Here is a 13,045-nt window from a genome sequence, read left to right as displayed (position 1 = left end):
GAATTTGTATACATCAAATTACAATAACGATTTTCCGAAAAAATAAATTATGTCCAAATAAATTATAATAAAATATTAATTATTGTATTATACAAATTCTTCTAAAATTACAGCAATATTCAATTCTAATATACGGTCAATGTACTTAATTAGATATTACAGCTTCGTTGGTTTTTTGTCTTCGAGTCTTATAATCAATAATAATAATAATGACTAGTTAATCACAAATATTATTATTATTTTTATACAAATGTTTGTGATATTGTCTGCTTTAAAGTTAAGTTAGTCATTCACTAATAATATAATAATAACCAATAATATATCAGTATAAATGCAAAAAAATATGATATAAGAACTACGCGTGTGGCATGTCCCTCGACGTATATTATTATAGTGTTTATGTGAATAATATTATTATTGAATATAACACATGGAAACACACTGGAACAAATTACCGTGAGGTTTGCAAGGCTACAGTGCCAAATATTATTTTCTTCGAAACTAGTTTGAACCATTAGGACATTAAAACTGTATGGTTATAGTTGAAAAATAAAATCAACTACTATACATAGTTCTGCACTTTGATTTTGGGTGCTTTTGCCTACGGACAAAATATTGTAGTATATTGTATGTAGTTATCATCGTCGTCGTTTGAGATATTTTTAGGAAAATAAAATAATAACTATGCTTATAATTTGTTAACACCATGACATTTTATTAACGTTATCTCACTCGCAGTAAAAAATAAAGATACGAGACTCCTATTTTTTATACAAATGCAAATTATAAGTCTAGGGTTTATCAACTAATTACTTTCATGACCATTGAGCCAAATATTTTTACCACAATTAAATATCAATAAAAAAACAGATAAGTAGATTATAACAATAATTATACTATTATTGATCGCAATTCATATGCATACAACATTGGCACGCATCTTTGACTATTAGTTTTTTTATGTACCTATACGAATGAGTAATTGCTTTGGAATTTTAACATTAAATTTTGTAGAGATTATATAAATAATAATTACAGTTTGTACATAAATATCTGTATGATACTCGGTTGACTGAATTTTTGATTTAAGCTATACTACATAAATGTATTATATTAACAATTTCGTTTCCAATATATAGACTTATGCGTAAATAATACACAAATAGCTATGCGCAAAATAGAAAACCAGAAATAGTACATATAATATTACACATATAGTAATCATAGCTTTGTGCATATAATATTATAGTGCGTGTCTTATATATTCTATAATCGGCATGAAGGCTATTTAAATATATAAAATTGAATTAAAATAACAATTTGGATGATACCTTTCGGAAACACGCAAACACGTATCATATTCATCATCAAAATGTATTCGAAAAACAAAATCATTTTATATGTATTATATTCGGGTTATTAACTTTTTGAGTACCTAATAATATAATATAGTTATTTTTGTATTTGTATTTTTATTTTATCTAAACATCGCTGACAAAACAATATGGTTATTAGCTACTTACAATATTGCTTGCATTATTTTTGATTTTTGCGAAAACGAATATAATTTTCAATATATTATATTTATTATTATATCAATTATATATAATAGGTAATATGAAAGGTTGTATAACCATATATCGCGATCATAACTTACTGGCAATATAACAATTAGCGAGCGCCACCGATCGTTTCGATGATCATCGAGGTAGCTTAAACCTAGCTAACCCGACACAGGATTAAAAGAATAATATAATAAGAATAGTACAGCTGAGCGTTTCTACAAGATAATGAGCGAAGCCCTCGGGGCACGTGTGCGGTATAATGTAATAATAAAATACTCATCGAGATGTACATCATATACCTATCTACCAATACACCTATCTAAATACATGATATTATACTGCATGTGCGTATATTACAAGTTAATCCACTGCTGGCCGCTGTATAGGTAAAAATTTACGAAATCGTTTTCGACTGTAAACACAGCGCTGTCGATTAAGTAATTAAAGCTCATTATTATCATTGTACTCCCCCGAAAATAGGTAACGTATTATATTTAATAATAAGTATAATAACGACAAACAACGATTATACTATAATACGACAGCCCGTTTACGCGGTTTTGAGTAGGTACATCTAAATATTGTTATTATGTAATAGCGATATTTATGATGTAGATAATTTTCCCGGCAATTAAGGTCATTATATAATTATACATATAATGTGCGTCATTGTGTTAAATCATATCGATTTTCGATAATGTATTCAAACAATAATGAAATAATAATCGACGCCTAATATGTATGTTTTGTTTGAAAACGAAGTTCAACAACGATTTACCAAAGTTTCTACAATTAAATTTAATCGATAATCGTTTTTTTAAATGTCATATATAAATAATGTATAAATTAATATATTATAATCTATACAGTTTATTTAATTATTGTGAAACGGTGTGTTTTATAGATACATATAAATAAGAAGGTTTTATAGATTATTTAGTAGATGCGATTTTATTGAGAAGGTTTTCTCGGAACGGACAGAACAACGATATTGAACTAAATTAAAATCAATACATAATTTGAATCAAACAAAGTTGGCCGATGACGATATTATTAAAATTATACGGTCATACTTTATTATTTTATTTGAAACTGATTAAAATTACGGCAATATAACTTATATATTGTGTACATATAAATGTATGTTTGATGAGAGAATTTCGATTAACATAGATTTGTCATAAAACATTTGAATTATATTCGTTTTTTATACATTTAAAAATTATCAATAGAGGTGTGAACACATGCGCATTATCTGCAGTTATAATATAGTGAATAATATTACATAATATATAGCTATAATATTTATAGCCTATTTCTTAAACCTTAATAATAATGACAGTCTTCTGTAGATACAGCAACATATAGACTATTATATTATACCTATATAGTAGTTGCAGTGTACCTAAAATAATTTTACATTTTTTTCTCTCCCTATCGACGAAATACACCCATTATTACTATAGAACTGCACGTAATACGAAGCTATCCAGTATATATGTAGAGACTATTATTTATAGGTACCTATTGAACGTTTAGAAAAAATATACAGAAACGTTATCTTTGACTGCAATCGAATAACACGTATTTCAGTTAAATTGTGTATAAGACATTATAGAATATACAGGAAATTGCTATTTTGCCGGCCTACTTTTTATGGTTTTCGCGTTATAGCAAATTAATGTAATTACAGTAACCAAACTGCAGCAGTGCCTTTATATAAGACAACGACGACAACGGCGATGATGATAGTAACAACAATAATAATACTAAATATAGTCGCTATATTTATACGGATTCGTTCTGATTTAAAATTTAAAAAAAATAGCGTATTGCGAAGTTTTTATATTATATTTTTGCTGTGACCGACGGTAAGAGAAATCTGTTAAATCATAATATCATATTTTATTTCAAATCTATACCTGTATAACATAATATTGTTAAAAGCAAGCAGAACGCTATAAATTTACTATTTATTTTCATATAGGCGTGTGCCAATACTACCCTATATATTATATTCCCTATATAAAATGACACTCGACGTGTCTTATTTATATGTATTAACACGCCTTTTTTCCTTATTATAACTCAGTTTATAATAAATATATAACCCATGTATTAGTATTTAAGTTATAAACAAAAAACTTTACACAAAAAGCCAATGAACTTAAAAACTTACTTTTATCGAATTTATTTTCTTGTTTGAAAAAAAAATATCTGATCGATAATCCGAGTTTATATAATAATATTATATATAAAATATGGTGAGTAAATAGTATTCGTAATAGAGAGAACATCTTTAATTATAAATATAATATTGTTTTTTTATTTCTTATATATTATACATAACACAGTTTAATATAATGTATACCGAAATCCAAGTACGCATGATTAGAACCATTAATATAATATAATTATATTTTATATACATTCTACATGCTACATATTAAATTTATGTGACTATGACATTTTAATAATTGTTAACCTTTAAATGGTACTTCTTATAAAGATAAGTTAATCTTTTTATTTACACTCGTTATAAATTCCTCGTCGTTAATCGACCGATAATGCGCTTTAAATTAAAATTATGATTTATAATTATATGTACAAACATCTTGGACATCGTTAAATCTCGCGATCGGTTTTTTATTATCATACAAGTCAAATAACGGTTGGTTATATTGTGGATATATTTTTAGTGTACTACTATACTTGCTCTTGCGTCGAACGAGTGATGAATACTCTAACACGATTGATTATTAATTATCTGATGCAATAAGAACAAGAAAATCGAATAATAAAATATCGCGCGAATAATATTATTTTTTGTCGAATATATAGGATAAGTTAAGTTTGACTGAAATATATTTATTTCGTAATAGACTCTTTTGTTCCGTACATATTTACGCAATATTCAATACGAATTTTCAACAATCAGCATAACACAACGTATATACATATTATAATGCTGTTTTTAATCGAAATACCTACCTAATAATATGCTACTTTTACACGTAAACCTACCTATAGTTATACATGTGATAGCGTAAGCTAAACAAGTTTAATGTGTTTCATGCGGTTTTCACATATATGAGCGCTATGAGCATTAAATATACATACAATAAATATTATACAGGTAGGTACACGCGGGGGTGTTTATATATGTTATATAGATATGATGGTGGTTATGCGAGGTAGTTGCCCACTGCTACCCCCATCACAAAACGCGCAGACCTCGCACGGCCGACATGGTATATTATTATTATTATTTTTATTTTTTTTGCCAACAGTCACCAATAGCAACATTTTCGTAACCAAGTACAATACACACGGTCGAAAACTATATAGCAGATATTTTTGTAGAGTGTGCCTAACTCTGCAGCGCCTGTCTATATTCATATTTTATTATATATATATATATGTGCCAATAATACGTTTGCACAGTATATATACATATGACACACGCATGTAAATTTTATAGCGGGCCACGGTCACACACCGAAAATGTATAATCATTTTTTTACGTATGGGCACAGGCATATACGTATAATATAATATGTATGATATATATATGCGCACGTAAATCGAACGGAATAGCCGTGCAAGCGACGTGCATCATAATATAATATAACACAATAATGTTATGTGAACGGTATATTGTGTATGTGCGCTTAAAAAGACGACGTGCATATTGTTTCGTTTCCCGATAAATATATATACATAGGTACCTACACATTATATTCTATGTACAATAATGCTACTGAAAAAATAAGTCCACATCATATTATATTATATTCACATGTATTTATTACGCGCGACAATATTGTCATCGCTTAAACACATACACACATACCTATGTAGATGCGGTTCAGATTTAAAGAATTAGATTATTATATATATATATATATGTATAGAAACATAGGTAATAATAGATGATGTTTAAACATATAATATTATATACTATAACGTAGCGATGTCTATAAAGATCAAAATATAATATACTTAGCAATTACGCGCTAGTATATCGATAGGTCTAATTAATTCGTTTTATTTATTTACAAACCACATAGGTAGATTACTAAAGTGCTATACGGAATACAACATATATATATATGTGTGTTATATATTTGTTGCGACTTCGTAAAACTGTGAATCATAATTTATCTAATGGTTCCTTTATACATATACTAATATATAAATATATATATTACGCCGCAGTGAAGGGCACGAAAATAGTTTAAAAGTCGAATAACATTTTTCATTATTTTTTATTATACTATTAAAGATTGCTATACTATACTTAACTAATCAACTAGCTGTTATATCGAATCGCTTTTTACCCATATAATGTAACGTAAGCTAAACGAGTATTACAGTTACAATAGTTATAAAGATAATTTTACTATGTCTAATATAAATTCTTTTCTTTTGTCTGTATATCTTGTTAGCTTACAAATTGTGTAGTAAAAGCGTTCAATTTTAAATATAGATAAACATAATATATGTATAAAGGAATTAATAATTATGTACCTATACTTATACTAATTTGTAAAAATGAAACATTTTTCGAACAAGTTTAAATATAAATACATAATACATTATGTACCTAACTGATCATTTATTAAAAATTACTAAATGTTTTAACCACATAGGAAATATCGGCAATATTAATAAGCAGTAGATTATAACTTGGCTAATATTTTAAGCGACTATACGTTAAAACCATATTAGCAAAATGGAAAGTGACTAAAATTACATTTGAGCCCTATAACCTTGAATAATGTATTCGCTATATTATATTATGTTATATTACTATATACTTAGTATATTATATTATTTAATGTGATAATTTCTCATGAAAAAATTTGTATTTATTTGAGATAATATTTTTTTTCTACGTGTTAACAGAAAGCGCAGAAGCTGTCTAACGGGGAATTGATGTAATCTTTTTCCATAGAGTATCGATTTTAATCACTAACGACGACGACGTGATAGAACATGCGGTCTAATTTTATGAATAAAAAACGATGTATTATTAAAATCTATGCTGCTGGCAATCTGTCATCATGTCGTCTTGGCGGCGTGTAATGAAAATAATGAAATTTGAAAACCGCAGCCACCGTGGTTTCGATTAATCGACCGTTACAATATAAATAATAAATATAACACTGTGTGAATATATATACATATTATATACGCCTATAGCTGTTTAGTATTAAATTCGATATAATTTATTATGTTACGCACCCACACACATGCGTATAATTTGTATACAATGAATAGAAAACGATATTTAATTATCGCGATTGACACCTTATACGTATCCTATATAGATAGGATGGAGCGGTATGGAGTTACCGATATCATGTCTGGACTAGGATTGAAACATATCATATAATAATATTTGTCTTTATGTTGAAAATGGAAATACTAGATAAGCATAGGCATATATATATAGCCTCTATAGCAATTAGTATAATATAAACTAATGTGATATAAACTTATAATCCGCATGTAGTTTTGAACAAAGGTCATTCAATTGAAGTATAATTTATCGTTTTACATTGAACTTTGAAACAATCTAGAGAATTATAAAAAAAAATTTGGAACGTTTATCAAACATTATATATATACCTATGATTTTTGTACAAAACAAAAAGTTGAAAACGCATTCAACTGAAATTATACTTATAATATACCTACCCACATTATGCTCAAGTGCAAAGATGTAATTACACAATATACATATATTAAACAAGATTCATATATACCTGCCTTAAACCAAACAAAAAGCACTGTGAACATTATTAACTCTATATTAAAAAAATATCGACGATGAAATGTGCAATATATGGTAGGTAATCGTTTTGTTAGGCGAAATTCCGGGGGGTAGGGCGATAACAGTGAATAGGTATATACATAATAGGGATGACTGTACGAAGAGTGAAAGGGGAACGATGGGTGCTGCTGCGGCATATATATTATAGTATTATATATATACTTAGGACCCTCACACCACAGCCTAAACAGTATAATACGAGTATATTAATATACACCTATATATAGTTATATATATTTATACGACATATACACACGCGTGCGTATAAATGTATTAAAAACGGTAATAAAAATTAGCTTGGGGTTGAGTTATACGATAGAGTGGCCCACCCGAGTGGCGTTTGTGATCTCATTGTTATCGTCTCGCATTATAATAATATACAATATCGGTAAAATATGATTGAATGGGATCATTCCATATCATCGGTGAATTTTTATGGGATCTTTTCATACTAAATAATACGATTAAGCGCGGTCACATTTAAGAACTTTACGCAATAATGCCAAATATGAACTTAATATTACTATAGCCTCGTTGGCTCGAACATATCATAAGATTTTTTCCTGTTTTATAACATTAGTAGGGATTAATGAAAATACAAATAAAAACCTCTCTAAGCGACAACTAAAAAAAAGACATGTTTACTATACATAGCTTTGTATTAACGTGAACGCTTTATTATAACTGTAAGTGATTAGAAACTCTCAAAATTCAATATTGCATTCCTATATAGATATATATATGTGCTTATATAATTATCTCTGCCAATATGAACCTATATACATGCACTAACTGCAATAACTCATCATCGACGTATAAACGAACGAATCGAGGGAAAATAATACTCCAATAAGTGTTTCAATATAATGTCACATCAGACATGCATATTATACATTATTTTACTCTTGGCTGTACTTCATATGTAGTTGATATTTGTGTTTGCGTCTATTCGAAAAACACTTGTCATCTGCGGACACGTTCATACTCGTGTTACAATGTGTGTACGCGAGTTAAAACTTTTGTCTCTGCGACGGTATAATAGTATACGAGTATATAGGTATAAATGTATTATATTATACAAATTATAACAGCGATATAAAAAAAATGAAACGAAATAACAGCGCGGAAATATGAAAATTATATTGTCAATTGCACTGTTGTATAATACATATATTAATGTATATATTGTATATAGTATAATATAGGAAAACTTACAATATTATGTAGATTTAGTATATTAGTATATTGTGCGAAATTAACGAGTAAAAGTTACAATCAATTTATAGAAGTAGATATATCGCATTAATATCACATTCTATACAGAATACAGATAATAATAATTTATATAAAATATGTATCACGAAGGTTCGACATATTTAATCTATATGAACAGCGTATATATATATATATAGGTACACATATTTAATCGTGAACACAGTATGATATTATATGTTTAACAAAATTTTTTTCTGTATAATATTATGTGATAGATACTTATTTATTATACTGCTGCTATGTTCGCGAATCGACATAAAATAATTGTAATATATTATTTTTACATTTGTTATCACCTTTAAATTCGTTTTTAGGTTTTTTTTTAAAAACAATTGAAAACAATTATTCTAACAGCATGTATCTAACACCATATTATTGTATCAAGGAAACAATAAACACGGACGCTTCATAAAAATAAAATATACTATGTTATATTATAGCTAGTAATAATAAATTAATCAATAATAAATGTACTCTACAAGATACATAGTATCTGTGTATGTCACTAAATTATTATATCATTTACACACATTATTGAAACTAGAAGTCTACGAGTAATTAAAATTTATAGCCCGTCTTGAGTAATTAATTTTTATTTTGTTTAAATTTATTCTTTCTATGGGTATATCTATATAATATGGGTATAGATAGCTTAATTTTCACTCCGGAAAAATTGTTAATGTTTATTGCCGCGAGGAAAGTCATTTACATTTTTACAATGACGGTAATAAGAACCCTACGCGTCAACATGTAAAATTTCAATCCTATAATCGCCTATATTTTTTTTCTAATCTAACTCTAAAAATGCCTATTTCAAAAATACCACTAGATAGGTACGACAAGATATATTATGCTACTGAGACTTATTATTAATATGCGATAATATAATCCCATAATATGTTTATATACACGATAATATGCGGAATCGTGCGTCGATCGTGCAGTATCTATATGGACACATAGTATATAATATATTATTATATAGGTATCTAAAGGTACTCTCGTAAATGGGAAAACGTATATACCTATTGTATGCGGCCTGTGTGGTCTAATCGGCGTGCTTTATATGGACGACGGACTGAATAAATCGATTATCGCGCATTGTTTTAGGAGAGACTATATAATATAATATTTTATCCCACATCATATCTTCGGAAAAATACTATATTATTTCTATTTTTTATACATATTAAAACGCGTTTTAAAAAGTTTTGGAAGTATTTGCCATAAATAAACTTTTTTATACACATTTTTATTTTATAAAATTTAATTTCATTAAAAAAACATAGGTATATATAATATATAGGTATATTATATGCTGTTCTGCATAATATATATAGTAAGATAATATGTATATATATATCCTAGTGGCTCGTATATTTCTAAACTATTTACAATTTTTTTTTTCATAAACATGAATAATTGATGTAAAAAATCTTTAATATTTTTTTGAAAACCTTATTTTTTTATGATGTGCAAACGTTTGTAGAAGGATTACATCATTATCGTTTTCCAAATGTTGCATTTTTGGTTAAACACAAGGTACCAATAGTTTTGTTATCTATATAACTATTATATACAAGGTAACCCGCAATAATGTTGTGCACGAGAGAAAGACAGTTTGAAAAAAACCAACTGAGAAGTTTACACGTATACATAAAAAGCTACATAAACTTTTATGTTTTATATTAACATTGTACGTTTAATGTGGTAAGTCTCGCTAAGTATATAAGAACGTCAACAGAAAACGGAAATGCGATGTTGGCTATATACAGCATAACGAATACCGGGGCAAATAAAGTAAATAGGTATATGAGAATCGAAATATTTTCAATCATAATAAGATCAACAGCTTTATGAGTAAATCGAAAAATCCTATAAAAAAACGCGATTTCAATAATCCTTGATACACATATAGAATAACGGATTACGGCAGAAAAGCAGGTCTTCAACACATCAGCGGTAAGTAGCTATATACATGCGTTATTGCACTATGCATAAATATAGAAGTGTCCAAAATCAAAGTCAAAATCAGCCCCCCCCCTACCAAATCTCATCAGAGACGGTTAAACCCTAACCATCTGAACGATTCGGCGCAGGTTCTACGGACAACGACTTGGGATATCCTAAACGTGCGGACATGGTGTTTAATTTTGAAAATGATGCGAATATACGCCGCGTCTTACCTTCTTTGGTTGGCGACGGACACTGCGGCGTGTACGATCCGATGTGATAGCTCGAGTACGAGTTCTGGTGCATTGTCGGGAACGGGTACGCGGACATGGCGCCCCTGGGGCTGCCGAACCCGCCGGCACCGTCGTGGTGATGGGGCTGCAGCGACGCTGCGTTTCCGTGGTGCTGCGTGGGGCTGTTGTGGTGCTGGTTGACCGCGGCCGCGGCAGCCGCCGCGAAATGTGGATGGGCGTGCGGGTGCGGGTGGTAAACGCCGCGCACGTTGTACGGGTTCTGCTGGAGCTCGATGAACGCCGACTTGGACGTGGGCACTGGCGTTATGCTGCCGCCGCCTCCGCCGCGCGAGTCTTGGCCACCGACGGCCGCGTTGTTGCCGCCCGGGCCGTTGGCGCCACCGGCACCGCCGCCGCCACCGCCGGAACCCGGTCCGCCTGTGCTCAGAGCCGTTGCGTCCATGGCGTCGCCACCGGCCATCGACGACGGCGTGCCCGTGGACCTCTGTTGCTGTTGCTGGTTAGCGCCTCCACCGCCGCCCCCTCCGAACGGGCTCCCGATCTCCCCGTAATTCAGCGTGATGGCTGTCGGGTACAACGGCCGGGTGGAGAAATCAATTTCGACCGGCGGCGGACGTGTTTCCGGAGCGGCCGCGCGCGCGTCTCCGGTGCAGTGTGTAGGTACAACGATATTACGATGTACCTACTATACGCGAAAAACGAGCGGTTTGTTTTCCACTCGCGCGCGCGCCGAAAAAATTCAACGGAAAAACCGCGGAACGATACGAACGCACTGGCGCACACACACGACGACGACGACGCGTTCCGAATAACAATGTACGTAACGGTATGCGTTGCGTACGCCGGTCGGGCGCGTGTGATGTCGGCAAAAAAAAACGACCGCGTCAAAAAAAAATTCAAAACAATGATTAATTAAAAATATTAAAAAAAAACCGCGACGTGACGGCGAACGACGACGCGACGGCGAGACGGACCACGGTAACGTGCGCACGGACGACGCGATACGTTCGACGGACGACCTCGCAATGAACCGGCCGAGAGATGTCGCACGACGCGTCGGGGTGCAACCAGTCGGACCGGTCCGGTAAAGGAGGCGGATACGGCGCGCGCGGACCCCGCCGCGTCCCCCGCCCATTGGTCGTCCGCCATCGTCGCGGCGCGCCGCCGGCGGTGGGGAACGTTGCCGCGGACCCAGCCGGCCCCGGACGCCGTCACCCCCTCCCCCCCCACCGGCCGACCGACGCCTACGCTCGCACTCCCACTCGCGCCCGGCTCGGTCGACGCTGCCGCCGCCGCGTGCACTCACGCACGCACGCCGCGCTCCACGCCCCACCACGCCGTCAGCTAGCGCCGTAGCGACGTGGGTCTGGTGCGCTCGATTGTGGGTGCGTGCGCGCGACGAGACGGGCGAGCGTGCGCGCCGCGCTGCGGCGGCGGTCGATTCTTTTCGTCCCACCACCCGCCCGCCGGCCGGCGGCCGACACCGTCGCACCGACGACCGCCGCGCTCACCGCCGCACCGTCACGGAAAAACCGATCCCCCTCCCTTGCGCGCGCCGCGGTCGAAGCCTCGGCACCGTCGCCGCCGCGCCCACCCCCGCCTCGTCCAGTGTCGTACGACGGCTCGACGCCTCTCGACCCTCACCCGCCCACCCGCCGACACCGCAGCCGACGCCATTTGTCCGCGTACGCGTGTACGTAACATGCGCGTGTTATACGCGCCCATACGTATTTCGTAATAATACGCGCGCGTACGACGATAACAATATTTTTCGACGCGAATCGGCTTTTCTGAACCGCACAACGATTTTCACGCGAAACATATACAAGCATTACACGATATTGAAGGATGTGCATGTATTTCGCCTGCGTCCATTTCCGACTTTCGTGGTTTTGTTTCTGTATACTTCATCCCGTTCGGAATATGTACCTATCATATCCATCTACAATGTATAATAATATGTATATGCTTCAGTCGTCACATGCCTTTGTAATAATATTATGTACTTACCTACTGCTGCAAAACGATCGTTTTGTCGAAACGTATTCCTCTGTATCTAATTATTGTAGTGGTATTGGTAAAGCGTTCCCGTCATAATGAGTATATAAAGATTCTTATATACCTATGTATATATATATATATATATAATAATGTTATCG

At 33.4% G+C, this 13,045-nt stretch overlaps 1 protein-coding gene across 1 annotated transcript in view; it reads right to left on the bottom strand.

The window, feature by feature from the left end:
• Positions 1 to 11,881, bottom strand: part of LOC113555941 (homeotic protein distal-less-like) — a 105,860-nt gene extending 93,979 nt beyond the window's left edge. Inside the window, exon 1 of the mRNA XM_026960577.1 lies at positions 10,866 to 11,881. Within this exon, the coding sequence (XP_026816378.1) occupies positions 10,866 to 11,346 (481 nt within the window). The 5' untranslated portion in view covers positions 11,347 to 11,881. The remainder of the gene's footprint in view (positions 1 to 10,865) is intronic.
• Positions 11,882 to 13,045: the final 1,164 nt, after the last annotated feature.

Source organism: Rhopalosiphum maidis, chromosome 3, assembly GCF_003676215.2.
Source record: "Rhopalosiphum maidis isolate BTI-1 chromosome 3, ASM367621v3, whole genome shotgun sequence".
In the NCBI taxonomy this organism is placed as follows: Eukaryota; Metazoa; Arthropoda; class Insecta; order Hemiptera; family Aphididae; genus Rhopalosiphum; species Rhopalosiphum maidis.
Note: the sequence above shows the minus strand (reverse complement) of the source record. Positions and strands in the feature narration are given on the sequence as shown.